The sequence below is a fragment of the Nannospalax galili genome, unplaced genomic scaffold, assembly GCF_000622305.1.
Source record: "Nannospalax galili isolate Female #2095 unplaced genomic scaffold, S.galili_v1.0 scaffold1230, whole genome shotgun sequence".
In the NCBI taxonomy this organism is placed as follows: domain Eukaryota; kingdom Metazoa; phylum Chordata; class Mammalia; order Rodentia; family Spalacidae; genus Nannospalax; species Nannospalax galili.
The window spans coordinates 1,090,501-1,117,259 of NW_008329135.1; the positions used below are offsets into that span (position 1 = coordinate 1,090,501).

General features: G+C 39.8%; 1 protein-coding gene across 4 annotated transcripts in view; it reads left to right on the top strand.

Moving 5' to 3' along the window:
* Pik3c2g (phosphatidylinositol-4-phosphate 3-kinase catalytic subunit type 2 gamma) overlaps nucleotides 1–26,759 on the top strand; it is a 402,869-nt gene that overhangs the window by 186,640 nt on the left and 189,470 nt on the right. For all 4 annotated transcript variants that reach the window (XM_029563391.1, XM_029563392.1, XM_029563394.1 and 1 more), the window contains 2 exons: nucleotides 3,885–3,978; nucleotides 7,544–7,638. In XM_029563391.1, coding sequence (XP_029419251.1) covers nucleotides 3,885–3,978; nucleotides 7,544–7,638 — 189 coding nt within the window. The remainder of the gene's footprint in view (nucleotides 1–3,884; nucleotides 3,979–7,543; nucleotides 7,639–26,759) is intronic.

Consider the following 26,759-nt stretch of genomic DNA (forward strand, 5'->3'; position numbering starts at 1 on the left):
GGGATTGCCTGTGCCTGTGTGGGTGGAGGCCAGAGTCTGGGTATCTTTTTTAATCTCTTTCTCCCTTATTTTTGAGATAGATATGACAGTTTGAACGGGGAAGATCCCTCATAGGTACTGGTATTTGAACACTTGGTGAGTTGGTGGCATTGTTTGGGGAAAGGTATGGAACCCTGAGGAGGCACTTCACTAAATGCAGGCTTTGAGAGTTTATAGCCTCGGCTTCCTACTTCCAGTTTTGCTCTCTCTGATTCCTGTTTGCCATTGGAGATGTGAGCTCTCAACTTCTTACTCTGTCCCCCCATGCCTAGAGCTTGGTGCCACACCTCCCCATGGTTGACTCTTATCCCTCTGAAAGCATAAACCGAAGCAAACTCTTTCTTCTGCACGTTGCCTTGGCCAAGGCGTTTTATCACAGCAACACAAAAGTAACTAATAAAATAGAGTCTCTCACTAACCTAGAGTCCATTTATTCACTTAGGCTGGCTAGCCAATGAACTTGAGGGCTCCATCTCTCCCCACCCCACCATCAGTTCTTGGGTTATAGATGTGTGTGCTATACCTAGCTTCTATGTGTGTACTGGAACCATCTCCCCAGCGTCTCAATTCATGATTTGATAAGGCACCACAACTTTCAAAAACTAAGGCAGAATGGTAAGTAGAGATTGTAGAGCTCATGAAAGTGGAAATGCACCTGGCCTTTTCAGAAGAAAAACATTACAGTGATGAGCCAGATGGATTCGCTCAATGTGTGGTGAGAGAAAAATCTGGACTGTGTAGCCTTTAATATCAATTTAGCAAGTGTGTATAAGAGAGGCATATTGGAAATATAAATTTAAAATCTTATGAGAAGTGAATTTACAAAAAATTATGAAATATTGTAATATATTGTGCCGGATAGCTTTAATGTCAGCTTGACACACCTGGGTTGAGGGAGCCTCAACTGGGCAATTGCATCTATAGGACTGGCCTGTGGTGACTGATGTGGGAGGGTCCAGCTCACTGTGGGTGGTGCCACCCCTGGGCAGGCGGGCCTGTGTTGTATGAGAAACCAGGCTGAGCGGGGGCCGGGGGAGCAAGCCAGTAAGCAGTGTTCCACCACGGCCTGTGCTCCAGCTCCTGGAGGTTCCTGCCCTAAGTTCCTACCTTGGGCTCCCTGATGAACTGTGACCCTGGAGATGTAAGATAAAATAAACCGTTTCCTCCCCAAGTTGGTCAGAGTGTTTTATCACAGCAATGGAGAAACAAACTAGGACAGAAATCATTATGAAAAATATAAGAATCACTCAAGGTAATGAAGCCTAAACTATATACTTGCAGAAAAATCAAGAGCAAGCCTAAAGCCTACAGCTATTAAGGTAGAAAAGCCAACTAACTTGGAGGCTGTTCCATGTAAAGGAAAAGACTGGGGGCTGGAGAGATGGCTCAGTGGTTAAGAACACTGGTTGTTCTTGCAGAAGTCCCGGGTTCGAATCCCAGCACCCACATGGCAGCTAACAACTGTCCGTAAGTCCAGTCCCAGGGGATCTGACAGCCTCTTCTGTCCTCTGCGGACATTGCCCTACATGGGAGCACTTACCTACACGCAGACAATACACACATACACATAAAAAAAAATAATAAATAAAATTAAAAAGGAAAAGACAAGCGACTGCTGGGAATTCCAACAACTTCCCTCCCACTGTGCTTAATCAAGGGACTCATAAATACATGAGTCAGTCCTCATCCATAAACATTGTATGGAATTTGGTAGGAAACAGGACAGTTAATTCTACAGGAAGTGAACATGCCCAGAAATAGCTTCCAGCCTGGCCTATGGGTGAATTTCACCAGTTGAGAAAGATGAGAAAATGTACAGAGAGATGAAACGGGGGGAAATATCACCTTCAGAATTTGGGGAACTTTATGATTGTAGAGAGGTGGCACAGGGGAATTCTGGTAGTGGAGATGTCTTGAGTGAAAAGGTAATAGATTCAGCTTAGAGAATCTTCAAACCATTAGATAGAGAATGCCCACAGCTCTGGAGGCACGTGGGACACATCTATCAACAAAACAGACAAAAGAGTTTGCTTTCATGGAACTTGTGATCTAGTATGTGGATATAAGCTCATGGCTAGCAGTATATAGACTGTTCATCATAGCTTAACTTTGTTGTGATTGTTTCCTGTTCTTTCTTGCTGTCATTCATATGAATAAGATGAAGCAGGCAGATAAGATAGCATGAGGAACCAGAATCTGATTCAAGGAGTCACCACTTGGGTATCAACATATACAGAATAACCATTCTATCTAATTCTTCAGTCTGTCCTCAGACTCACCTTGATGTCCGCAGACTTCAGAAAATGGTTTAGTGACTGAGCACAATAAATTAGAGTGAAATTGCATTTAGTTGGGAAAAACTAAAGTTTTAACATGCAGAAATCATCTGAGCTCCTAGCTTTGCATGTCTGTTGAACCCTCTGCTCTTGCTCTGTGCTGATGTTACACTGACGCTGGGATCCGAGGTCTTCTGACGTCAGCAATACTTCACAAGATGTATCCGGACAGCACTCTCCTGAGCTCTCAAGATGAGGATCTTCCCTGGGGGAAAAGTAGAACTAAAAGAGCATTTTCAGATCATAAATAACAGTTTTGAGTGAGAAAGCATAAAAGTGAAATTCTTATTGCAATTAAGATGCTGTGTAAATAAAGAAAAAATGAATAGCTCACTTGCTATCACTTTTCCGATGCTCCCAAGGACAGCTGAGGGACTCTGAGTAATGCCATTTTTTACTTGACTCTAGCTATATGATGTTCATTTCACCCTTCAGTAATCTAATATCCTAAAAGAAAAGACTGCACATTAAAGAGCAAAGTTTTCTGACTTCTAATGCCACAGGGAGCCAGTGTTCAAAATACTCACCTGACTGACTGAAAAACATTGATTTAGTTCTCTGCAAAAGAAAAATAGGGTTTTGTATATTCATTTGTCCTTCCTTTTTTAGTAAATGACTTGCTATAAGATGTTTCTTTAAGTTTTAAATTTTCTCTACGGTTTTGAAAACTTGTTCATTCAAGATGAATTGTTCTTAGCAAAGTATTCCTATATCTAAGTATAACAAATTTGTAAATCAAAAGCATTTTTAAAGCAGTATAGTGTCTAAGGTTACTTCAAAGCACTTCCAGGAACTTTGAGATAATCAAATAGGTAATCTTGGTATGGAGCAAGATGGTAATATCTTGAGATGAAGAGCCCATTTGGGAATAAACTTTCTCTTGGAATATAGTTTCAGATGCTAGGGTGCCTTCCCAAATTCCTTTCAATAACAGACATTTACTAGGTGCCTAATGGATACTACATCTCACTACAGGCATCTGCATGCCAGCTTCAAGGGTTTCACAGCCTAGTAAAATCTGCCCTTATTAAATTATGTTTGTTTGTTCATTGTAAAGTACTTTTGATATCTGGTTTTCATTACTATCTAGCCAAAAAACATTTTGAATATCTAAGGTCCTAATTTGTAATCATGTAAATTATTAGATCTCCAGCTGGCAATAATTTGTTTGATAAATACATGGGCAAATAAGAAGCAAAGATTTTCATGCTGTTTTAGAAAAGATTTCAGCTCTCCCATAGCCCCCATGTTTTATCAATAAAGGATGCTGGCAAGGATGGACTTTAAACCCATATCAGAAGTCTAGTCAATGGGGCAATTTACTACAGAATAAGGAAAGGTACAGAATACAAAGAAAACAAATTAGTGCTGCTGATTATCTTCATTGATGTAGAATTATTAGATTACCTTATGCACTCTGGGTAGAATGCATCCTCTGTTCCAGATAATGTACACCATACCTTATTTCCTGCCATTACCAACTCTAAAGATATATCAATTTTGTATCAGTTTTCCAGACCAAGAAATTCGTGAAGTGGCCGTCCAACAATTAGACAATGTCTCAAATGATGAAATCCTGGAATTTCTCCCACAGCTAGTTCAGGTAAGAGCCTCAGAGCTACCAAGAGACTCCAGGATTCTAAGACATGATTCTCTAAAGGTTCCCAGTAAGCCAACAGGCTCTCTAAGTTCCACTGCAATTTACCCAACAAAGAACTCAGTGATGGCCCATGTTCCCACGTGAGTAACACAGCCATCCAAAATTCATATCCTAACAAAAAGGCATACAGAATCCCAAAAGGTAAATTTGTATAAAAGTTTCACTTAGTAATTAGTACTGTGGAAAAAGTAGGAATGTTCATGATAAAAAATCTTTTCATGACTGTGTATATGAAGCTATAAAACACTGAGCAAATAAATGTCTTGTAGAAAATGGCTGCTTGCTCAGCAGCTCGTAGTTCATGCATTCCTTGCCATGCCTATGGAGAATTCTACTACTGCTTATAAATCTTATAGAAGTAATTTCTAACATCCAAATCCTGCTTCTAATTAGCACATTTCAGTGACATCAACTATCATAGCTTTTGGGATAACTTTAGGAAATAATATGAAGTTAACAGGAAATATGAGCAAAGACTAAGGGTCTGAATATGACAAGAGACTAAGACCTAAATTACTTAATCCCTGCACTCAGGAGGCAGAAGCAGGCCAGCCTGGTCCACAAAGTGAGTTCTATGCCAGCCTTGTCTACGTAGTGAGTTCCAGGCCAGCTGGGGCTACAGAGAGACCCTGTCTCACGAAACGTAAGATTTCACAGGTGAACACAAGCAGGATGGAATAATCAAACTATGGAAGGAAAGCTTGGCACTAAGATGACTGCTGGGTGATGGAGAAGTCCACCATGCCTTTCTGCTTTATTTTATTTTGTGTTTTATTTTCTTTTATCGTCGTGTGTGTGTGTATGTACAACCTCGGGTGTGGTTTCTCATGTACCTTCCATTATTTTTTTTAATGTGTGTATGAGAGATGGGGACTAGAGCTCACCAAGTAAGCTAGGCTAGCTGTCTAATGAGTTCCAGGGATCCACTCCACACACCCGGCCTGTCCCAGAACTGGGGTTTGAAAGTGCTTTCCAGAATCCCTGTTTGGTTTTTTTGCTTGTTTGCTTTTGTTTGTTTTTTTTTAAAGACTTTTTCACATGTGTCTGGGGCTCAAACTCAAATGCTCTCTCTCCAGAAAGGGTCTCAAAACCCCAGGCTGACCTCAAACTTAACTATGTTGTAAAAGATGACCTTGAACCTCCTTTTGACCCTCCTACTTCTGCATGCCAAGTACAGGGATTACAAACATCTACTGCCACTGCCAGATTGTCTTTTAAACTCAGATTTCCTTGTCTAACAAGTTGGAAGTTATTTTAAGTGCTAGCTGGTCCAGTTGACCATTGACAAGAGACTCCAAGATTGATGGGGAAGTTCTCTTAATAAACTCTAATATATTGCTTTTCACAGTCCACAACATGAACTGTTCTGAAGTCTTCCTGAGGGAGAAATCTTGTTTAGAAATAGCTGTGCTGTTTTCTGGTTCTAGCAGTCCTTAGAGTAATGATTCCCTTGATTTGTCAGGATAGCACAATAAAAAAAAAACAAAACAGGTGAATCCAATTTGCAGGATCATCATTCATCCTGTGACTCAGGACTTAGGCAGCATGCTGTACTTAAGTCAGCTTGAAAGAGGAAACTGTTACAGTTACATATAGAATGATCTCATTTGAAAGTGCCAGTCAGAATTAATACATTTGACACCAGAATGTCACTGAAAGCCATATGCCAGTAAAGCCAGATTCATTTAAAAAGAAAAGTGTTCTCAATCCAATACAACAAATACACAGGTAAAAATTGAACAAAACCACATCTATGTCCTAATTCAAAGTTTCTAACATACTCTGAGATGGGAAGAAACATATAAGACTAGACAGTAAAAACTGGGAAGAAATTCACATCTATTGTAATATTTACCCCAAGAAAAGTAAGCACCATTCAGGCCCTAAAATTTTTCAAGACCTAAAAGTGCTATTCTTTTGATTAGTTTTGGGGATTGTGCCTTCTTTTATGGATTATCAGGTTAGCACAATGTAAACTATATCAAAGAAGTAAGACAGGATTCTAAGACCATGATGAAAACCAGATGTGGTTCATAGCTGGGACTCAAATAAGGCAAAGATTGAGGTTGCCATGAGCCAGTGTCTTTACCATGCAGGCAGGCTCTAAGAACGGAGCTATGGTAATGTGTTGTATAATATGTATATATATAAATCAAATATAAAATCAATATATTGTATATCATATATATATTTATATTTGCTATACCATAAGAGGGGATTCAGGGGAAGTCATAACCCTGAATAAAGTAAAGCAAGGAGTTTGCAAGCAAGGGAGACATTTATAAACTCTAGTTATTGGGTTCCAGGATTAAAAAAAAAAAATGGGAACACATGAAACCGGTCAAGCATGGAAATCGGTTCTGGCACAGCTCCTGCCCCAGTGCCGGTATTAAATGCTCATCATTGGGACAATAAGCAAAACCAGCAACTGAGTCAGCCAGCATGAGTGAGTGAGTGAGTGAGTGGGAGATGCCGGTGGCTGTAGTTTGACAAGGCACATCATGGTCTTCTGCACACACTCCATGAGCATCTGGGACTCTTGTAAATTTTCTGAGATCATCTTCAGCACTCTTCAGGAATGTTTAACTTTCCCATGCTGAAAGGAGCTCAGCACATTGAGGTGTTGCCTCGGCTGTGCAAACAAATATCCTACTTTTTCCTGCTATCTGTACTGTGGCATAAAACCTGTCCTAAACTCTCTCCCGCTCTCTCTCCCTCTCTCTCTCTCTCTCTCCAGATAGACTTGAAAATCATATTGAATGCCACAGCTTTTCCTCTCAAGCAGAAATGAGCACATTTAGTACATGTAGAATGAGAACTCATGAGAACTCAGTTTTCCTTTCACATATTCAGAATACGGTGGGGGGGGCATGGGTACCCAGGCACAAACTTGTAACAGTGAAGTCTCTGCAGGTGGAGGTCTGAAGGAGGTCCCTAGGGACATCAGGGACTGCCATTGCTAGGCTAAATATCAGACTCTGAGAGGTTTCCACAGTGGACAGGAAGGAAAGGTTCAGGACTGAGTTGTGGTGGCAGCAATCAGCTTTGAATTTTTAAGCAGAGCTGTAGAATCTGCAGGTTAATACCTATCCATTGGTAGGTGATTTCTGCTAAGGTTTTGAGTGGGAGTTAATTTGACCTCCAAGTAGATAGAATTGTCTAGTGCTTCATAATAGCACGTTTATACACCACAAACTTTGGTCAAGATATTTTTTGTGTGTGTGGCAGAATTCTCCTGTGGGGCATGGTTGAACTCTGCCAGCCACTTGCCTGTATTTATTTTCCTATAATTTTAGAGAATAAATAAAGAGAAGAATTAGAGGACTATACCAAGCCAAACTGTGTAATGTGCATGCATGCTATGTAAATTATACATCAACGAATAAACTTTTTGTTGCAATGTGCATGCTATTTCCCACCGCCCTTTCTGGAGGCTATTTAGCCGCTCCGTAGTCTGTTATGTTTTTGTTAGTGAGAAAATCAAAGCACCACTTGCCTCTCGCTACAGGCTGTCAAGTTCGAATGGAGCCTGGAAAGTCCCTTGGTGGAACTCTTGCTTCACCGCTCCTTGCAAAGCATCCGGGTGGCCCACCGGCTGTACTGGTAAGATTGACTGACACAGGCGTCTTGGTGCCTTTTAATCACCAGCTTCTCTACAGCAGGAGAATATTCTTTCACCTTGAAATTCATATTAACCTAGATTTAAAATTCCTGACCAGTGGTTATTTCCTGTTCAGCTCCTCCCCTAACATGGTAGTTGTTTCTTCTAAAAATAGCTTTCCCTAAAGATGGCCTCTGGCCTCTGTCTCCAAGTCCTACAGAAAGGTAAGGGGATTCCTGTCCACCGATGACCCACCCAACTGAAGAATCATTGTCTTAATCAAAACCTAAAGCTGGTTTTGAGGTTTGTATGGGCTGTGGGCTTGTCCTGAGGGAAGGACAGTCTCTTCAGCAAGGCTACTAGAATTACCTTTCAGAGGGATCTTCTGCTTCCCAACACCCTACCAAGGAACCAATGGCTGGAGCCGTTTGGCAAAGCCTCACTTCCGTGAGTTATCTGTGCCTCTCTCCACACTATTCAGGGATTCTATCACTTCCTTTGTGAATCCTTTTTGTCTGTGGAAGGGGATCTGCTTTTCTGCGTTCAGACTCCTCTTGTTTACGAAGTCAGCTTCTAGTCTTCCCTCTTACCCAGATCTTCTGTTCATGAGTATAAGTTAACTGTTCTGCTTTCAAAATCTGTCTTTTACATAATGTCTACTATTAAATGGCAAGCTCAATCCAATCAGGTGTGATGTGGATGATATGTTTATGTGATGTGAGAGCACAAATTCTGTTTGTGGTTGTATCTGCTCATTGAAAATTTCAATGTTAAATCTAATTGTGAGACTATGACTATTTAGGAAGGAAATACGTTTGTAAAGCACTACTCTGCAATATTAATTATAAATGCTAGAATCTGGTGGCCAATGTATCCTCTTTCGGTTGGAAATTCCTAGAGCACTAAACCTTTTCCAAGCATAAATTTGGAACATCAACAGTGAAAAACAAGAAATATTAAAGAGCTTATCAGCCTGCCTCCTGTTGTCGCCTCCATTGAGCCTATAAAGCTTTTCTGCTTGCTGTTCCTCCTGTTTTATTTTTAAAAAATCTAACTTATATATCCAAATTCATAGCACAGACTTTTAGGAATTGCAAGTATGAGTGGTATAGCGTTAAAAGGGGTCTTTCTTCGGTCCTAAGAATATGTAACGGCATCATTTACTTGCTTCAATTGCTATTTAAGAATGTTAATTAATAAAAAAAAACAGCAAACCCACACCTTTTAGCTGCTTCAAGAAATATTCTTCACATAAACACCACTCTGCCCATGGAAGGAGTTCAAGCACGTCATAGCGAACTAGAGACACGGGAGCTTGTCGGGGACCCGTGTTTGATTTGCACTCATTTTCATTTTATATGTCTCACCTAAGATGTAAGTGCTTTCTCTGGTATGTAAGGATAATGAAGCTTTGGATACTTGGCCCCTAGCTGAACAGACTCTTATCAAAGCTCTGAATGAGGTCCACTTTGCTCCTCCGTCAGCACCAGAACGCTGAAGGAAGTGTAGATGATACTCTTTGTGGTGTTTTCCTGACACACTCAAGCTAGGACGCCATTAAACACCCTATGTGCTTCCCTTGAAACTTTTTCTCAATCTACATGATTAGAATGGACTCATGTTAAAAAATAACATGACCAGATCATAATCTCTAGTTCTTGAATCGAAATACAGAAGTCTGTAAAGTATAAGAAAGTAATTTCTTTGAAAGGGGCATGTGAAAGGTAAGAACAGACAACCAAGGACTCATGCTCATTGATGAGTGACTGTTATAGTTCCTCAGCCCCAGTGAGTTCCTCCTCTGCTAAGTGCTGTGAGAAGTAGAGTCCTTTGAAAGGCAAGGTTGAGTCAGAAAAAGCTATTGAACAATGCCATATCTACATGGTCACAGAAATACAGTTATGTCACCATTTCAAAGGGACTATTAGGAGGAAAATTTTTCTTACCCTGGTGAAAAAAAAACTAAAAACCAATCATGAACCATTTCTCTTCCCATTGATTCAAGAAGAAGAAATGGAAATAAATAAAACTCAAGAATAGACTTTTTCTGATACACAAGTTCATAAAAATATAAAATATAAAACAGGGTGACTTTTAGATATCATCCTTTTAAAACAAGCAAAACTGAAGAATTATGAAATATGGATGAAGTAGAAATAATATTGCTTACATTTAAAACACTTGGAGCTAAAAATAGGTAATGTTTAACATCATGCTTAAGCAGTGTTTTCTGCAGAATACTCGAGTTAAATTTTTAAAAATGAAGTTCAGTCTCCTTTGACAAAAGCAATGCCCTGAAATTTTAAAAGAGAGAAGGAAAGAAGGGAGGGTGGGAAGGAGGGAGGAGGAAGGAAGGGGAAAGAAGGGAGGAAGGGAGGGAAGGGGAGGGGAAGGGAGGAGGTGAGGGGCGGAGGGGAGAGGAGGGAAGGGGGGAGGGGAAAGAGCAGAACCAGTCAGCCATCAGGTTAATCATTTCTTTTCAGCTGGAGGAACTGCCACTCCTTTAGTCAATGTGTTTATTCAACACTGAACTCGGTGTCATGTCCCATACACCCAGGCTTCGGAGCTTTTTCTGTTCCTCACTCACACAGCCCTTTGTTCAGCAAGCCCTGTGACTCTGTGTGTCTGAAACTGCTTTCCCATCTTTACTCTTTCTACCCACCACTGCCCAGAAGATCACCTCCCCAGATACTGAACTATGAACCAGAAGGCTTGCAAGGAAAACCATCCTGACCACTTGACATCACCCTGCAGGTTAACTGACTTGGGGTCACTGTGAAGCTTCTCCACTGGAAGGATGAACATAGGATTAGCGCCCAGCAGCAATGTGCTAGCGCTATGAAAAAATGCCTGACAGCTCTAAACAGTCCATCATGGTATGCAAGGTACGGTGGCTGGAGAGCTCCAGTCTAGGGCAGTAGGAGCTCACAGCCTGGTTCATTCACGTCTTAGCTAATCAGGAAGCAGAAAACAGGACAAGAACCCTCAAAGTCTACCCCCAGTGACTCATGTCAACTAGCCTGCCATGTCCTAAAGGCTTCACAAGTACCACACCAAGTGCCACCAGCTGGGACCAAGTGCTCAAATGCATGAGACTGCTGTGATCTTTCACATGCAAATCATACCAGGGAATAAACAAGACTCTTTGGATTGGGGAAATTTCAAGACTTTATTTCCCAATTTGTACTCTGAAAGAGAGAATATTTGGGTTTATGCCTAGGAAGCCACTCCTGATAGAGCAATCATAGTAACAGAAAATTAAAATCAGTGTCCCTTTCTATTTGGAACAGGAAGCAGTTTTGCTGCCAATGAGGTATTGGGTTCAGTGGTGACCCCCATAACAGACATGTCCATATTGAAACTGAATTGAAATTTAGACAACTGAATTGCAACGTCATTTGAAAATGAAAATAAGATAACAATTTTGAGATGAGATCACCCTGGATGATCAATACTGGCCCTGGATCTAGTACTTTACAAGAGACAGAAAGAAGATGTACATAGTTTGGTAACAGAATGGGAAAATGAAGACATGGATTGTACTAATGCAAACAAGGAGAACAGGAGCCACTAACAGCTGGAAAGGGGCTTCCTTAAAGTCTTGGGGGGGAAATGGCCTGGACAGTTTGATTTCAGACTTCCAGAGCTATGAAAATAAATTATTGCAATATCAGTTTGCATCAGTTTGCAGCAATCTGTACAAACATAGAAAAGACTTTTTGGAAGGGCTGACTGAGATTAGTTGAGGTCGCTTCATCCAGAGAGCTACCTGTGACCCTCTTCTCAGACACCACGTGGGAATGAGTTGTTGCACTGCCCAGTGCTTTCCCTTAGCTCACTGTGTGTGACAGGCAGCACCTCACACTCCCTTAGCACCTCTGCTGAACTGGCTGCCTTCCTTTCTCCTACCCACAATGGCTACTGAGAGCCATGGCCTCCTGCTCTTGCCTCCTGTGGACTAATCCCAGCACAGCATCTGGAAGCCAGATATGCAAAAAATGTTTAATTCATGAAATCATAGAAATGTTTTTCAGTCCAACAGTTATTTTCACATAGCTATGGTTTTCTGTTCCTCACAAATTTGGAATTACTGGTTTGCTGGGGCCACAGCCAGATCATCTTTTTCTGACTGCTACAACCACCCCCAGCCTCACCACTGACTCCTACCTGATAGCTGCTCCTTGTCTGGAGAATTAATTCTGCTGCATGGTCGCTTGCTCTAGGATGGGGAAAATCTCTGTGGTTCAAGTCACATTCCAAAGTTTCCTCATGATGGGATCAGGAGCTAGACTTGACCTGAGATCTGGTCCTTCCTAACCTCTTAACCTTTCTATGATGATTCCCTTGCTCCCTCAGGAGATTCCTTGATGAACACATCTGCTGGGACCCTTATGAACTGTAATTCCATTCTCACATGCTGTTCTAGACAACCTGAAATAAGAGCAATGTTTCTGAGTGGAGATAACAAATTTAGCCATCCCTTGGGATCTGCTAGGGATTTTTTTGAGATTCCCCTGCTCAGTAGATCCTAAGTCTATGGATGCTCATAAAGGTGTAGACTGTTCACATAACCTACATGCATCCTTTATTGCATGTCAATTACCTCTGGACAGCTCCTAATGCTTTCTAGAATGGGAATAGTTGTTACGCTGTATTGTTTAGGGACTGGGACAAGGGGGGAAACGTCTTGCCTCTTCAGTATAGGCAAAAAAATTTGAGCACTTTCAATCTGCAATCGACTGAATTTCAGGGTGTGGTGGGCACCACAGCTGGAGAAGGTCAACTGTATGTTGTTTTTTTTAATTGGAGCATGTTGTGGAAGACATTACAGATGGAACAACATTATCTCCCTTGCACACTTATGCCAATACAATTGAATGAGGCCCATGACTTTGAATCAAAGTCCATGTGGATGGAGATGTTTTATAGCATATCTCCTTAATGAGAGTGTTATTTTAGACATGTGATGTGAAAATCTGAAAGTATCCCCTTTAAAATGAGGCAGTGTGAGATGAAGATCTTATTTGAAGCTCCTAACAGTGCATGTATTGATTTTTTTCTGTTTTCTTTACCGATATATTACAAGTACCTAAGGCAGTACTTAGTGCTTTTTAGACATTCAATAAATTAATGTTGAATAAAAGAACAGACTTAAAGTTGTTTGGGCACAAATGTGCAAGTGCGGACAGTGACAGAAGGGGGCAGAAGTGAGCTGCTTAAGCAGTTCAGAGCTGCAGGACCTGAGCAGCTTTGGGAGACTGACCAGGAAACAGGCAATGGATGTCACCATGAAGGCAGAACTGAGAAGGAGGGAGGAGTTGAGAACGTCCTGGATTAGCCAGACATCAGGAGTTGGGACCTAGCAGGAAGTTGGTGCCACATGTGATCTGAACAAGGGAGGAAAATCAGGGCGTGACGTAAGTATTTGTGTCAAGTGCCACAGGAGCTTTTGGCCTGGTAACACACGTGTGGGCTTTGATATGCTACCTATCATGTGACATGGTGCAAAAATCTGTGTGTGCGTGTGCACACTGTGCATGCATGTGTATGGTGTGTATCGTCTATTGATCTCCAGCTTACTGTTTGAGACAGGTCTCTCACTGAATCTTGACCTCACCTATTAGGCTAGACTGGCTGGCCAGCAAGCCCCAGTCTTGATATTGTAGTGTACCCCCAGGCCCAACTTTTTACATAGTTACTGAAGATTTGAATCCAGAGTCTCATGCTCACATGGCAAGAACTTTATTGACTGAACCATCTCCCTATCCCTTCCATGTGTTTTTAAACAATCTGCCCTACATGTTTCCTTCTTTTAATTTTGGGACAATTTCTCCAATTGACATAAATAAAAAAAATAATAACCATGGGACTATTGCATCATGTGATTTAAAGTCAGACATCTTCTGGGATAAAAATATGTCTCCCTGGTTCCTGGACTTCTCTTTTATAGGTCACTGCTTGGAGCCAACCATTACTCCCTCTAGTCATTCTCCTCTACTATGAAAATATATATGTATGATATACTGCTTATGACAAATTAATAACTTGCACATTTATGTGACAAACTTTGGGATTCCAGACACTGCTGAACTGATAAGGATGAAATAAGATGGCCCTTGTCTTGGAGAAGCTCACAGGCCTCCATCTCAGCATCCAGGCAGCAGGGAAGCCCATTTGCTCTGTCAGGGACTGAGAAGGAGGGAATCCAACATACTGTGTTTGTTCAGCTCTGCCTGTGACCTTGTATGCTGAATACAGGTTGGGAGACAAGGCCAGACATTAAGTAAATCAAAATAACCTAACCGTGTGCTCTCACTCTGTCAGTTTTAAATACTGATAAAGGCATCCAAATGAATACACAGTAGAGGTGAAGGTTCTCTCTGCTTTGATGGCTGAAATAATGTGAACACCAAAGGGCCATTCTTGGAGGAGCTACACTGTGTAGTTGAGCACACATAATGCAGAATCAATAGGAGGTTTTAAAGCCTCAGTTCTCTGCTTTCAAGAATCATTACATCGTCAGTAATCCACTTTTTTACCTTTACAAGGTAACAATTAATAAAATATCACTTCACTCTTTTGTAAGGAAAAGATGTGTCTCGCTGTCATTTAGTATTGACGTGCTGCCCACCCTGTTGTTCTCAGAAAATATATATATATCAGATAGAATCTCTGAGATGAGTAACTTGTGTATGCGATAGCTCTTCCCTACCCAAGCCAACATAAAGAAAAAGCAACGATTGTTTGTAAAGCTGTATTCTGTAAAACCCATCAGCACAGTTTCCAATGAAGACGTAATGCAGCAACATTTTCCAGCTTTATTTCTGTTTCATGTGACAGAGGTTTCATGCAGTCCCTTCAATAGGAGAAGTTGTTTGACTGCTATATAATTTTAAATTTATTTTATGATGTCATTTAAGTTTAATTACTGATATTAAGTGTGCATGAAAATATATCGCACATCACTACAAAATCCTGAAACAGGGTCCTACTTAAATGCAAACCGTGTTTCAATTACTTCACCTTCAAATTTTTGTATTCTGTTTTTAAAAGTGAAGGGCTATGAAAATGAACATTTTGTAGAGCCATACTGAGCTCAGATATTGAGAGTTGGACCCAGTCTCGTCTTCTGGACCTGGGCTTTGTGGTTCACTCTCCAGCAATCTTTTATTTTAAGAGCCGTGTACCAACACATCTGCATTTTCTTAAATAGGAATCTGGTTTCCCTATAATGATGTTAGCTCTCCACTGTCACGGTTAATGCTAGGGATCTGGGCAAGGACCTTGAAAACCAGCATTATCATGCTTAATTGATCGTTTTTTCTGGTTATGCTGTAGCAGTAAAAAAAAAAAAAAAAATGGCCAACAAAATGGCATTCTATTTAGCAGTCATCTTTCTCTTCTCATACTACTTAAATTTGACTTCCAAGGTGACTAGACTGTCAGATATTCATGCAGTTGGATGACTTTCAAATCAAATGGGACCCTAAGGACTATCTACTAGGCCAGAAAGAGACTTTAACAAGTGGTTTGGTCATGGATAATCATCTATCTGATTAAGGAATTAAGATTAAAATCTTTTCATGGTGTTTCTTCTCTAAGCCAGGATCTTTTCAGTTCAACATCTAATTCCAAAAAAAAAAGTGCAACCCAATAAATTTACAAAATGTTTGATTTTTTTCCCTCAGCACTCAGAAACTCATTCTAATTCCAAAGAGATAGTTTTTGTTGTTGTTTTTGAAAGCACGACTAAAACAGAAACAATATCCAAATTAAGGTCTTTATGGCCAATAGCTCAGAAATGTGCCTGTTATTTGATATAATCCACAGTATTGTCACTTATGAATGATAGTCACATTAAATTAGGTATTAGGTAATTAGGTATCATTATTAGGTATTTGTAATAATTTCACAAAAAATTGCACCTTTGAACACTTTTTGAAGATTTATTTTTGTCTCTGTGTGTGTGTGTGTGTGTGTGTGTGTGTGTGTGTGTGTATGTGTTGGTGTGTGGGTATGTACACACGAGCACAGGTGTCAGCAGAGGCCAGAACCTGGAGCTTGCATTATAAGCAGTTATGAGCTGCCTGTCGTGGGTGCTGGGAATTGAATGCTGGTCCTCGGAAAAAGCAGTACATTCTCTTAACCACTGAGCCATCTCTCTAGTCCTCTTGATGAGCATTTGAAGTAGATATTAGGTTGTTTACAGAATCTTTCTTTTCAGTGTGTGATTCATACTGAAAACACTGAGGATTTGCTGTCTTAGTATTATTAGGCTGTGAGAAATACAAGAACTATTACCAAGAACTTTTCTTAGTTCACTTGATATGTACTATCAATTTTTTTTCTTTTTTTAAAGGTTCGTGTGTGTGTGTGTGTGTGTGTGTGTGTGTGTGTGTGTGTGTACCTCTATGTATATAAGTGTATTGTGTGCATGATCCTTGGTGCCCACAAAGTTCAAAAGAGGGTGTCCAATCCCCTGGAGCTGGAGTTACCAGCAGTCGTGAGGCACCATGTGGGTGCTGGGAACTAAACCCAGGTCTTCTGTAAGAACAGCCAGTGTTCTTAATTGCTGAGTCATCTCTCCATTCCCAGTACATATTTTTAAGCAATAAGACTTTTCTGATTGAGTTAGCAGGGGTCCTACGCTTGGGATGAGGGATAGGGTCTAAATATGATTAAGAACTGCTGTATGAAACGTGCCAAAGCTCTATAATTTTAAAAAGAATCATTAAAATTTTTTCAAAAAAAGGAGAAAAGAAATAAGACTTTTACACAAACTCTAACTAAGTAAATAGAACAGATGATTAAGTTAGTTCAGTTCATCAAGTTAGAAAATGAGTTTCTATAGTCTAATTCAGAACCTGGAAATATCAAAATATAAGCAAAAATCAGTGGTTAGTGCTTAATAGGTGACTGAATGCAGAAGCCTAAAGGCAAGGGCCTGAGCTGATGACAGAGATGGACATCGTCAATACACCAACAGCCCTTTCCATTCTCCTTCTGTCTTACAGCTCAGTCATTCCCTGCCTTAACGCATTTATACTGCTATCGCATAATACTTTAGACTTGGTAATGTATAAGCAGAAGAAATTTATGTCTCACAGTTCTGAGGTCCAAGCCCAAGATCAAGGTGCCAGCAGGGCTGGTGCCTGGTGATGGCAGTCTTCACTGCCAAGATGGTTGAGTGACTGCTACATCGTGGGAGCAGACAGGAAAGAAATCTTGCTCTTCATGTGGGAGGAGTATGGAAGAAAGAGAAGCCAATGCTACAGCCCTTTTAAATAAAGATTTCCCGTCAGGTGCCCCCCACTAGGTGAGCTAACACTCTGCCTGGGGATGAAATTTCCAACATACAAAGTTTGGAGGGCGTGATTTCCAACCATAGCTTCCCCCAGATGTTGAAACTTCACCATGATTCTGGAAGTGTAGATGCAGGTAAAGAAAGGAAGAAAATCAGCATCATTTTGAATTGCTTTTAGGTGTCACACATATGGTTTTCTCCGTTCCATAGCAAGAAGTCAGTAACAGAGTCTTCCTAACCAGACGAAAATGCAGGACCCTGTGGTTTGGTTTGGTAAGCCCAGAGCAGTTTCTGTGAGGAAGGTAAAACATTGGAGGTCACTCAAGAATTCTGACAAAGAGCGGTCTGCGTCCTGATTCCCTACTGGCAATTTGGGCAGCCTCTTCAGAGGATGGTGTGGTAAGAACAGGAGGTAGGAATTAGCTAGGCAGTTAGGGTAAAAAGACCCCAAAGAAAAGTAGCCAGTTTCTTGGCTAAAAGTCAAAATGTCCTTGGGCCTCTTAGCAACATACTCTGTTCCAAAAGCCAAAAATATAGAAAGTATTTGGGAGCTTTAAAGATTTTAAAATCCTTAAAAGATTTGGGATTTAAAAGATTTTAAAATCCTTAAAGATTTTAGCTTAAAAGATTTTAAAATCCTTAAAAGATTTTAGCTTAAAAGATTTTAAAATCCTTAAAAGATTTTAGGGTCACCTCTTCAGAGGGGGGAATGTTAGAGTAGCCAATATCCCCATAAAAATAAATAAATCAGTCAAAGAAAAAGAAAGACTACATGAAGTTAACAGAAAAAAGCGATGGGGAGCTATGGGAGGAATTGGAGGGGAGGGAGTGGGCATAGACTTGATCAAAATACTTGTATGCATGTATGAAATTCTCAATCAATTATTTATTTTTTTAAAAAAGGATATAAGAGCAAAGCCAGTCTCCCTGTAGATTATTTGGCTTTCTCATCAAAATGTAAATTGGTTTCAACAAGAAATAAAAAGCTACTACCTAGTAATACCTAACAGTTCATCTAAAAAGATCATCACTTTAAAAAAAAAAAAAAGAGCATCATTTTGACAAACGTTCTAAAAATGTCTATAAATAATACAAAGAGAATTAACCTCTTGGTATACTTCAAAACTGTTTTCTCTCAGAATGCTCATTATTAAAATATCTATGTAACTATTCTGTATGACTGAAATCTTGGATCATGAGACCTAAAATTTAATCTAGTATCCTACTTTGACCCATTCAATCCTTGTACCCAATATTTCTGGGTTTTTTTTTTACATTTATTATTCTACCAAGATGGCCAAAATAGGAAATTGATGAAGCATTTTTCATCAATTATTTTTTTTATTTTGTGTGTATGAGTATATACCTCCATGTGTGTTAAGAGTGCCCATGTCATGCAATGCCCGTGCAAGTCAGAAGAGGGTGGTCAGATCCCCCGGAACTGGAGTTACAGATGGTTTTTAGCCATCATTTGGGTTCTGGAAATCAAATCCAGGTTCTCTCCAAGAGCAGCAAGTGCTCTTAACCACTGCGCCATCTCTCCACCTCCAGGGGAAACGGTTTTTAAGTTCTAACTATTGTTTCATGAGTACGTGTTGAGCTGTTTCCCTGCTGTTTCCCTAGCTGGCATGTTGGTTCAAGCCTTTGGTATCACATTCTTGGACACTGAAACAGTTCATTAATTGTTTCCATTGTTTTCTGCTCTCAACTATCTTTAGCTCATCTATCCTCCCCAGTGTTCTCAAAATAACCTTGATGTAACACAATCTGATCCCTAACTCACACTGTTCTTACAATAATCTATGTTAAATAACTCGGTCCTAACTCATAAAGTAGGCTCTACTTCCTGTGCAACTCCTAACCAATGAGCAGAAGTGTTAATTCCATTCCCTTCTTTCCTGATGACAGGGTTTAGAATTTCTAGATAGATTGTGATATAAAGTCTATTCTCCCTGGACATGGCATTGTCATGGAGCTCTGCCTACATCCCATCCCCATCTTTGATCACAATCTTTTTATATTTGCAAGTTACTTGCTCAAATTCTCAGAAGATTTTATGGCTGTTGACTTCAAATAACCACTTGAAATGCAGTGTCTCTTATCTGTGTAGACGCCTGTAGGACTCAGCTTAGGTTTTTACCCCTTTCGGTCTGTGTCTGACTCAGGTCTTGTACAAACCTCCAATACAGTTCTTGTAATACTGCATTTGTTCACTTTACTGTTTCTCTTCATTTTAAGATATTTTGGCCTAGACATAACTCAAACTCCTGATTGAACCATATTAAAATGACACCAAAAACAAATTATGTTACATAACAAGAAATGTTTTACTGGAGTGGCTTTACGGTTTATCATTGTGAGGCCAGGCATGGTGGTGCATGCCTCCAATCCCAGCACTTGGGAGGCAAAGGCAGGTGGATCTCCGTGAGTTCAAGGCCAGACTGGCCTACATAGAGAGTTCCAGGCCAGCTGGGGCCACAGGGAGACCGTTGAAACAAGGTCTCAAAAAGACCCCCCCCCAAAAAAAAAGTTTATCTTTGTGGCAACTCACTGACTTTTCATTAGTTGATTGCTGTCTATTTTGTTCCATCTTTCTTTCATCTGTCATCTTGGGTGCATTGGCATGTCCATAGCCTAATTCGTGTTATTTTTATAAGACTCACAGTACCACGACTATGAAACTGCACAGCAAAACCAAGGGCAATAGTCTTTCCTTAACAAGGGAAATATTCCCATAAATCCCATCACAGAGGTGACTTGGCCTCTCATTTACCAGCATCGGGTTATATATCATGCTGAACAAAGAGTGGGAAACAGGTGAGGAAGACTGTTAGTTTTAGAATTTTCAAAATCTATCCCTAAGGAGATCATCTCCCCTAAAGATTTTGAAACCTCAAAGAAAATCAAATTCTTTTCGCAGGTACAAAGAGAATAGATTTGGTATTGGCAAACTCTATGTTTCTCTTATGGACTGTGAAGATGAGACTTCACCATTCATGCTGAGTACAGAGCCCTAAATATAATACACACGGCAGGTGCTAAGCCATTATCTGCTGAAGGAATAATGGAAAATAATGCTACATGTATTTGTACTGCCCACAAATTAACTTACTTTCACTCCCATACTTAATAAAATAGCTGCTAATCAGATCAAATTCTATTATTCTAGATTTTTGGTCCTTGGTGTTCCATTAACCATTTTTGCTCTTAAAAAAACAAATAAGATGCACTAGCTCCCTAGAATTAGAGCAAGTTGAATTAAAAACCCCGCAGAATTATATTATGCTCCGAAATGAAGGTCTTTCAAGAGATATTAAGTGTTACTCTGTCCATGTCCAGGGTGAGATGTGTTTTACTGACTTAGCTACCATATTTATTAAAAGCCTGATTAAAGGCAAAAGGCAATGCTAGGTGATTTGGCAAGAGATGCTCTGGAAGGATGGCTTGCCAGGTACCCACTTATGCCTTTAGAAATCTCTTTTTCTGTACCAAGACTCTGTGAGAACTGGGAAATTACTGAACAGCTTTTGATTGGTTTCCTGGCTTCTCTGTTCTCAAGTTTTTGTTTGTTTTGTTTTGTTTTCTAAGCTGAAGAGGTTCATATTTCTTTACATACTGCTAATGAATGAGCCCTTTATTTTTTAGGCTCTATATACCTTTTTACCCTTAGCTCATCCAAAGAACACTATTGGGAAATGATGGAGATATTCCCTGCTTTTCCTTTAATTTAACTTTGTGTCTCATTTATATACAATTAATGTAGGTACAAGAGAAAATATCTTTCTGGTTCTTTGTCTCAAGAACATCATTTGTGTTGCTTTCATTGTACCAAAACTCAGACTTGAATAGTTCAATCACATCCTTGTCATGTTTAATAACTTAGAACTTTCATACTTGTTTTGATGTAGATGATTCATTCTTGACCAACAAAGAACAAACAGCTTATACAAATACTGTCTTGTCTTGAGAGCTGACAGTCTGTTGCCACACTAACCACTCTTGACAGAATGTGAAAAATTGGTGCATCTTGCTTGAGTTCAGTCGTCTGAAATTGATAGAAGGAGACACCGAAGTGCATGAATAGCTTTCTTCATAAAACTGGCCACTGTGTACTTATGCTTCTCAGGGTATTATCGATGTCATTAATTTACCAGTTTACAAAAATAGTGGGTTTCCCATTGTGTCCTTCCAAATGGAATTTACCATCATACGTAGAGGGTGCTGCTCAATAAACTGTTAACATCAATTCGTTGATGAATTTGAAAAGTATCAAAAGGCAATTTAGAGCTTCAGTTTTGAGATGCTGTAAGGCAGCTAACAGGATACCAACAGAATTCAGGGAACAGAGGTAAGAAAGTGCTTTGGAATAGCGTTGAGGAAATAGAGCAAGGAGTTATAACAGCTGTCCATCAGTTATTCAGCTTTCTATCAAGGCTTTAGTCACACGTCAATATTTGGAAATATACAGCACCAATATAAAAGCTAGAAGAATGTGAATTAAGAGAGCAATATTTGGGGAAGAACATGTTTAAGTCAAAATTGCAGTTCAGGTCTTTAGTAGTTATATGATTTTGGAAAATTAGACTCTCTGATTATGAATTTCACTATCTGCAGAATAAATATAATGATACTTAGCATATGTGTTGTTAAATTAATTACCTTTATATTTATCATCTGTTTTATCTTTAGCATATCCAAAGACTGTATTTTAGTCACTTAGAAAGGTAAGAAGTATTGCCAAGTTTCTTGCTCTCAAGATTTAGATCATAGATTAATAATTTTAGAACTTGGACTCCTGACAGTTGACTGCACATCAGCCACTGAGCTTTCTTTGTCTTATCCTTATTGTGAGTTTATTGTTGAAGTTTAATAAGAAAATGTGAAATGGGTCAAAAGGAAGGGTAGAAAAAAATCACTGTCTAAACAAAGTTCTCCACTGACCCATTGAGAAAAGTAACTGGAAACATTCTAAGTGTCAGAGCAAGTTGGGAATATGTATGCCATTTAGTGTGAGAGGAATTTAACAGACAGAGAAATCTAGCAGTCTTCACAGATCACTTGTTGATACATGCTTTTGCATTTCAATGGACAACATCTATCTCACTTGCCTGTTGTACGGCACAGAATAAAATATGAGTAGAAATTTTCATCTGTGTTTTGGTTCTTTTGAAAGGTTATGGCTAGGGACTGCAAATGAAAACTTGTACTCACTGGAGAAGGTAGAGACTTTAAAAGCAAAGAATTAGAAGAATTTCTTTTTATAACAAAGATTGTGTTTCTTTTCAAATTTTTATTTTATTATTTTTGTTTTATGTGTGTTAGTGTATTGTTTTCATGTAGGTTGGTGCAGCTGTTTTGTGCAATGCCCTCGAAGGTCAGAAGAGGGCACTGGATCCCCCTGGAACTGGAGTTACAGATGGTTGTTAGCCACCATATGGGTGCTGGGAATCAAACCTGGGTCCTCTGTAAGAGCAGCCAGTGCTCGTAACTGCTGAGCCATCTCTCCAACCCCTAAAGAATTTCTTACTACAAAGAGAGATGTGGTTAAGTGGCTGTCCCCACCACATTGGGAGAGCATTGGAACAGAGGCTAAGGGAACAGGAATTATCAAAACTGGTTCTGAAGTAGGAAGAAAGCAGGTTCAGTAGTTATCTTGGAGTCTCCATTCTTTATCCTAAGTCTTGATTTATTTTTTGGATGTAAAATGTTGATAACACAGTTTGCCACTGAGTGTGTGACTGAACTGAGACAGTGTGCACTTGAAGTGGAATAACACCCTTCATCCATGTTTCATCATCAAGGTCATAAGTCACAATTGCTTCCAAACTGGCCATTGGTTAATAACCGGTAGAGACTGGATATTGGTCTTTTCTATTTCCCAAGATTCTTGGCAATAACATAAAACTCTCTAGGAAGGCACTTCATTCTCTTCACATATTAAAAATTTGAATCCAACTGGTACCTCAACCTCTGCATGACACCACACCCAACTGCTATGATTTTCTGTTGAGACAACTGGTGATCCCATCTGGGACACACCATGCTTTTTTAAACTTTTTAACATTTTTATTTATTTTATGTGTATGAGTGTTTTGCCTTCATGCTCGTAAGTGCACCCACGTGTACAATGCCTACAGAGGTTTAGAAGAGGGTGTCAGATCCCCTTGAACTGGAGTTATAGATGGTTGTGAATCACCATGTGGGTGCTGGGAACTAAACCCGGGTCCTCTGCAAGAGCAGCCAGTGCTCTTAACCAATGGGTCATCTGTCCAGTCCCCATACCATACTTTTTGATTACACAAAATGTACTCAAATTTCCTGATCCTCTGGTTCCTCATCCTCAAAAATGCAAATTAATACCTGCCAAGAGTGCCTCACTCCACATCTGTGCCTATGCTGCATAATAAATATATATCAGGTAAACCAACAATTCAAAGAACAGATATTTTTGAGGATGAATTGACATAGAATCATACAATGTCATTCACAGCTCCAAGTCTCCACAAATACCATTTCTTCCTTTTGTTTTTCTTTCTTTCTCTGTTTTTATTTTACTTTGTGATGAACTGATGATACTTCATTCATTGAAGGACAACTTAGGAATCATTTTATCAGATAAGTGAACGTGAATCTGCAACTCTGCATCTAATTCACCAAGCTTTCACAACATCCAAGTGTGATTGGGAGAACTGTGGACTTGGGAAACCTGGAACACTAACCGTAACTCACCACCATTCTAGAGAGTTTCAATTTCACATGGGTGATTCCATTTAAAATTCGAGCTTCAAGAAAGAACCTGTTTCATCCTTTTTTTAACCAATAAGTGCTTGTTAGCTCCCTCTCCAGCCGCTTGTTTCCATGGATGCATATTAAATCGCCTTAAGAATGGCTTCTTTTTTTTTCCTTAGTGAAGTTATGGGTTTTTTAACTTTTTTATTGAGCTTTTAAAATTTCATACAATATTTCCCACTCACATCCAGACCCCTTCCCCAATCCATGTCTCCCCATCTCCCACCAAACCCTATGCACTCTGCCATACATGCTGAGTCCTATTCACTCAGGTGTTTGTACCCAAATATCCTTCCATGTAAATGCATCCACTGGAGTCTAATCAGCCCATCCAATGGTCATATGTAAGTCATACTCTCCCTCACCAAGTAGCAACCAGTCTCAAATAGTTCTCAATCTAGTGCTGGCACAACACCTATTATTCACCTCCCCTTTGGGCCCTTGTTTAATTGAGCTGACATGGGTCCCTCATTGGATGCCACAGTTTTGGAGAATAAGAGACTGTAGAGTGTAGGATGGGACTCCTATATGGAACCTCACCCACTCATAGCTCAGGGACCATTGCAGAAGAAGATGCTGAAAGATTGTAAGAGCCAGGGTTGGTTCATGAATGTATGAGGTGGAGGCTTCCAGGCCAATGGAGGCTTGCTTGAGAGCTGCTTCTTATGTGAAGTATAGCACCAGAGGATTGATGTAGAGCCCAGGCACAGTGAGAGGCTAAGAAGATGGAATGGGAACTGGGAGGCTGGTACTCGTGGTGGCAGTTAAAGAAGCAGAGTCAGTATTTAAAGGTATATTTAATGTGTATGCATCTGTGTGTGTCTGCCATGTGTAGGTGCAATGCCAAAAGAGGCCAGAAGAGGGCATTGATGTCCTGAAACTAGAGTTACAGGCAGTTGTGTGCAACCTGACATGGGTGCTGAGAATGGACCTCAGTTCCTCTGTAGGAACAGTATACATGCTTCATGGCTTAGCCGTCTCTCCAATCTCAGAAGGTCATTTTTTATGACCAAGTCTCCTTATTTTCTGTGTACAACAAATTCAAATTCACTTACTGCATAGGGAAGTTCAGATTTTCCAGTAAGAAGGCAAGGGACAGATGGATGAGGCCAATGATAAGACAAAGAAAAAATGCATGAGCGGTGTGCTAAAGACAGCACAGGAGAGCCAAGAGCAGTGCGGGTTCCTTCTGCTTAAACGCCTGATTTAACTGTTCTTTAAGCTTTGTTTTCTTTGACTCTTCCACTTCTATCTATGCATTTTATTATTCAAATGACGCTATAAAAATGTAAAACTTTAAATAAACAAAAATTTTAAGTCAACAATGGGACTGAACACCAGTTTTCGTTAGGGAGATAATTGGACCAAGTGTCAGAAGCATTTAAGGTCTGTGCTACAGTTGTTTAAAGACATCAGATTAAAATGTAATGTACATATTTTACATGATTCTACATATTTAGATAAAAAGTATATTTAAATGAGTAGACACTGCTTTATTTTGCCTGAGATAATTAACTTCAAAAGTATGAGAAATGTGTATATTCATCTTCTTAAAAATAGTGATGAAGCACGCAGTGGACCAGTATTTTAAATATAAGCGTTGGTCCTTGATGTGGTTTGTCTCTTGAGTGCTTTCTAAAGGCCACAGGGTTATAAGTGTGGTCCTCAGATTGGCACTGTTAGGGGTGATGGGATTTTTAAGAGCTTGGAAGTCTTTTGATCATTGCTTATACCCTTGAAGGGGATTGTGGGAACATTCTTTCCTCCACCTCCTTTCTTCCCTAATTTGCTATAAAATGAATGAATCTGGGCTGGAAAAATGACTCAGCAGTTGAGAAGCAACTGCTCTTACAGAGGTCCTGCATTTGGTTTCCAGCACCTATGTCAAGTAGCTCACAACTGCCCGTAACTCTAACTTCTGATACCCTCTTCTGGCCTCTGAGTGCACTTGTGCTCACACACACCACATAATTAAAAATAAATCTATTTTTTAAAAAGGAAATTAATTTTCTCCTTTAAACACTCTACCAGTCATGTACTGGCTGCTACGGGCTCAAAAGTAATGAAACCGACCAATACTGGACTGGAATTTCTAAAACTGAGAGCCACAATAAAACGTTTACTTTATAAGTAGATTATACAAAGCACTTGCTATAGTCAAGGACAGCTGATTAACACATTACCTGTCCTCAAAAAGATAATACCCTATTTACTTATTATTTATTTGTTTATTTATTTATTTATTTATTTATTTATTTGAGGCAGGGTCTCCCTGTAGCACCAGCAAACCTGAACTCACTATGTAGACCAGGCTGTCCTTGAACTTTGAGGTCCTCCTGCTTCTGCCTCCTGAATGCTGGGATTGAAGATGTATGGCACCACACCCAACTTGATAATACCCTTTCTTAACAGAGAGATGACTCGGCAGTTAAGAGCACTGGTTGCTCTTGCAGAGGACCCAGGTTTGGTTCCCAGCACACACATGGCAGCTAATAGCTGTCTGAAATCTAAGTCCCAGGTGGTCTGACACTCTCTTCTGACCTCCACAGGCATTGCATGACAGGGGTGCACTTATACACATGCAGGCAATTCCTTCATAAAAAAGAAAAGAAAAGAAAAAATGAGAAATATAGTGATTAAATTCAGAACAAGAAAAATATTTATTGTGTAATATAAAAATTAAAAGATATTACGATAACACTTAAAGAAAATAATTCTTAAAGAAAATGAAATTTCAACATTTGCAGAAGAAGGGATGGACCTGGAAATTATTATGTTAAGCAAAATAAACTAGACCCAAAAAGAGACACTGTGTGTTTTCCTGATCTATGCAGATCCTAAATTATAATTTATATGCAGATATGTGCATTGGTGGTCCTGAAACTAGAAAAGGAACTGTGGAGAGGAAGGTATTGGGGGAAGAGGAAAAAAGAAAGCAATAGAATCCATGTGACATAAACTAAAGGGAGGGTTACTGGGAGGAAGTAAAACCAGCAGAAAGAGGGCAGAGGGGAGGGGAGAGGAGGGGAG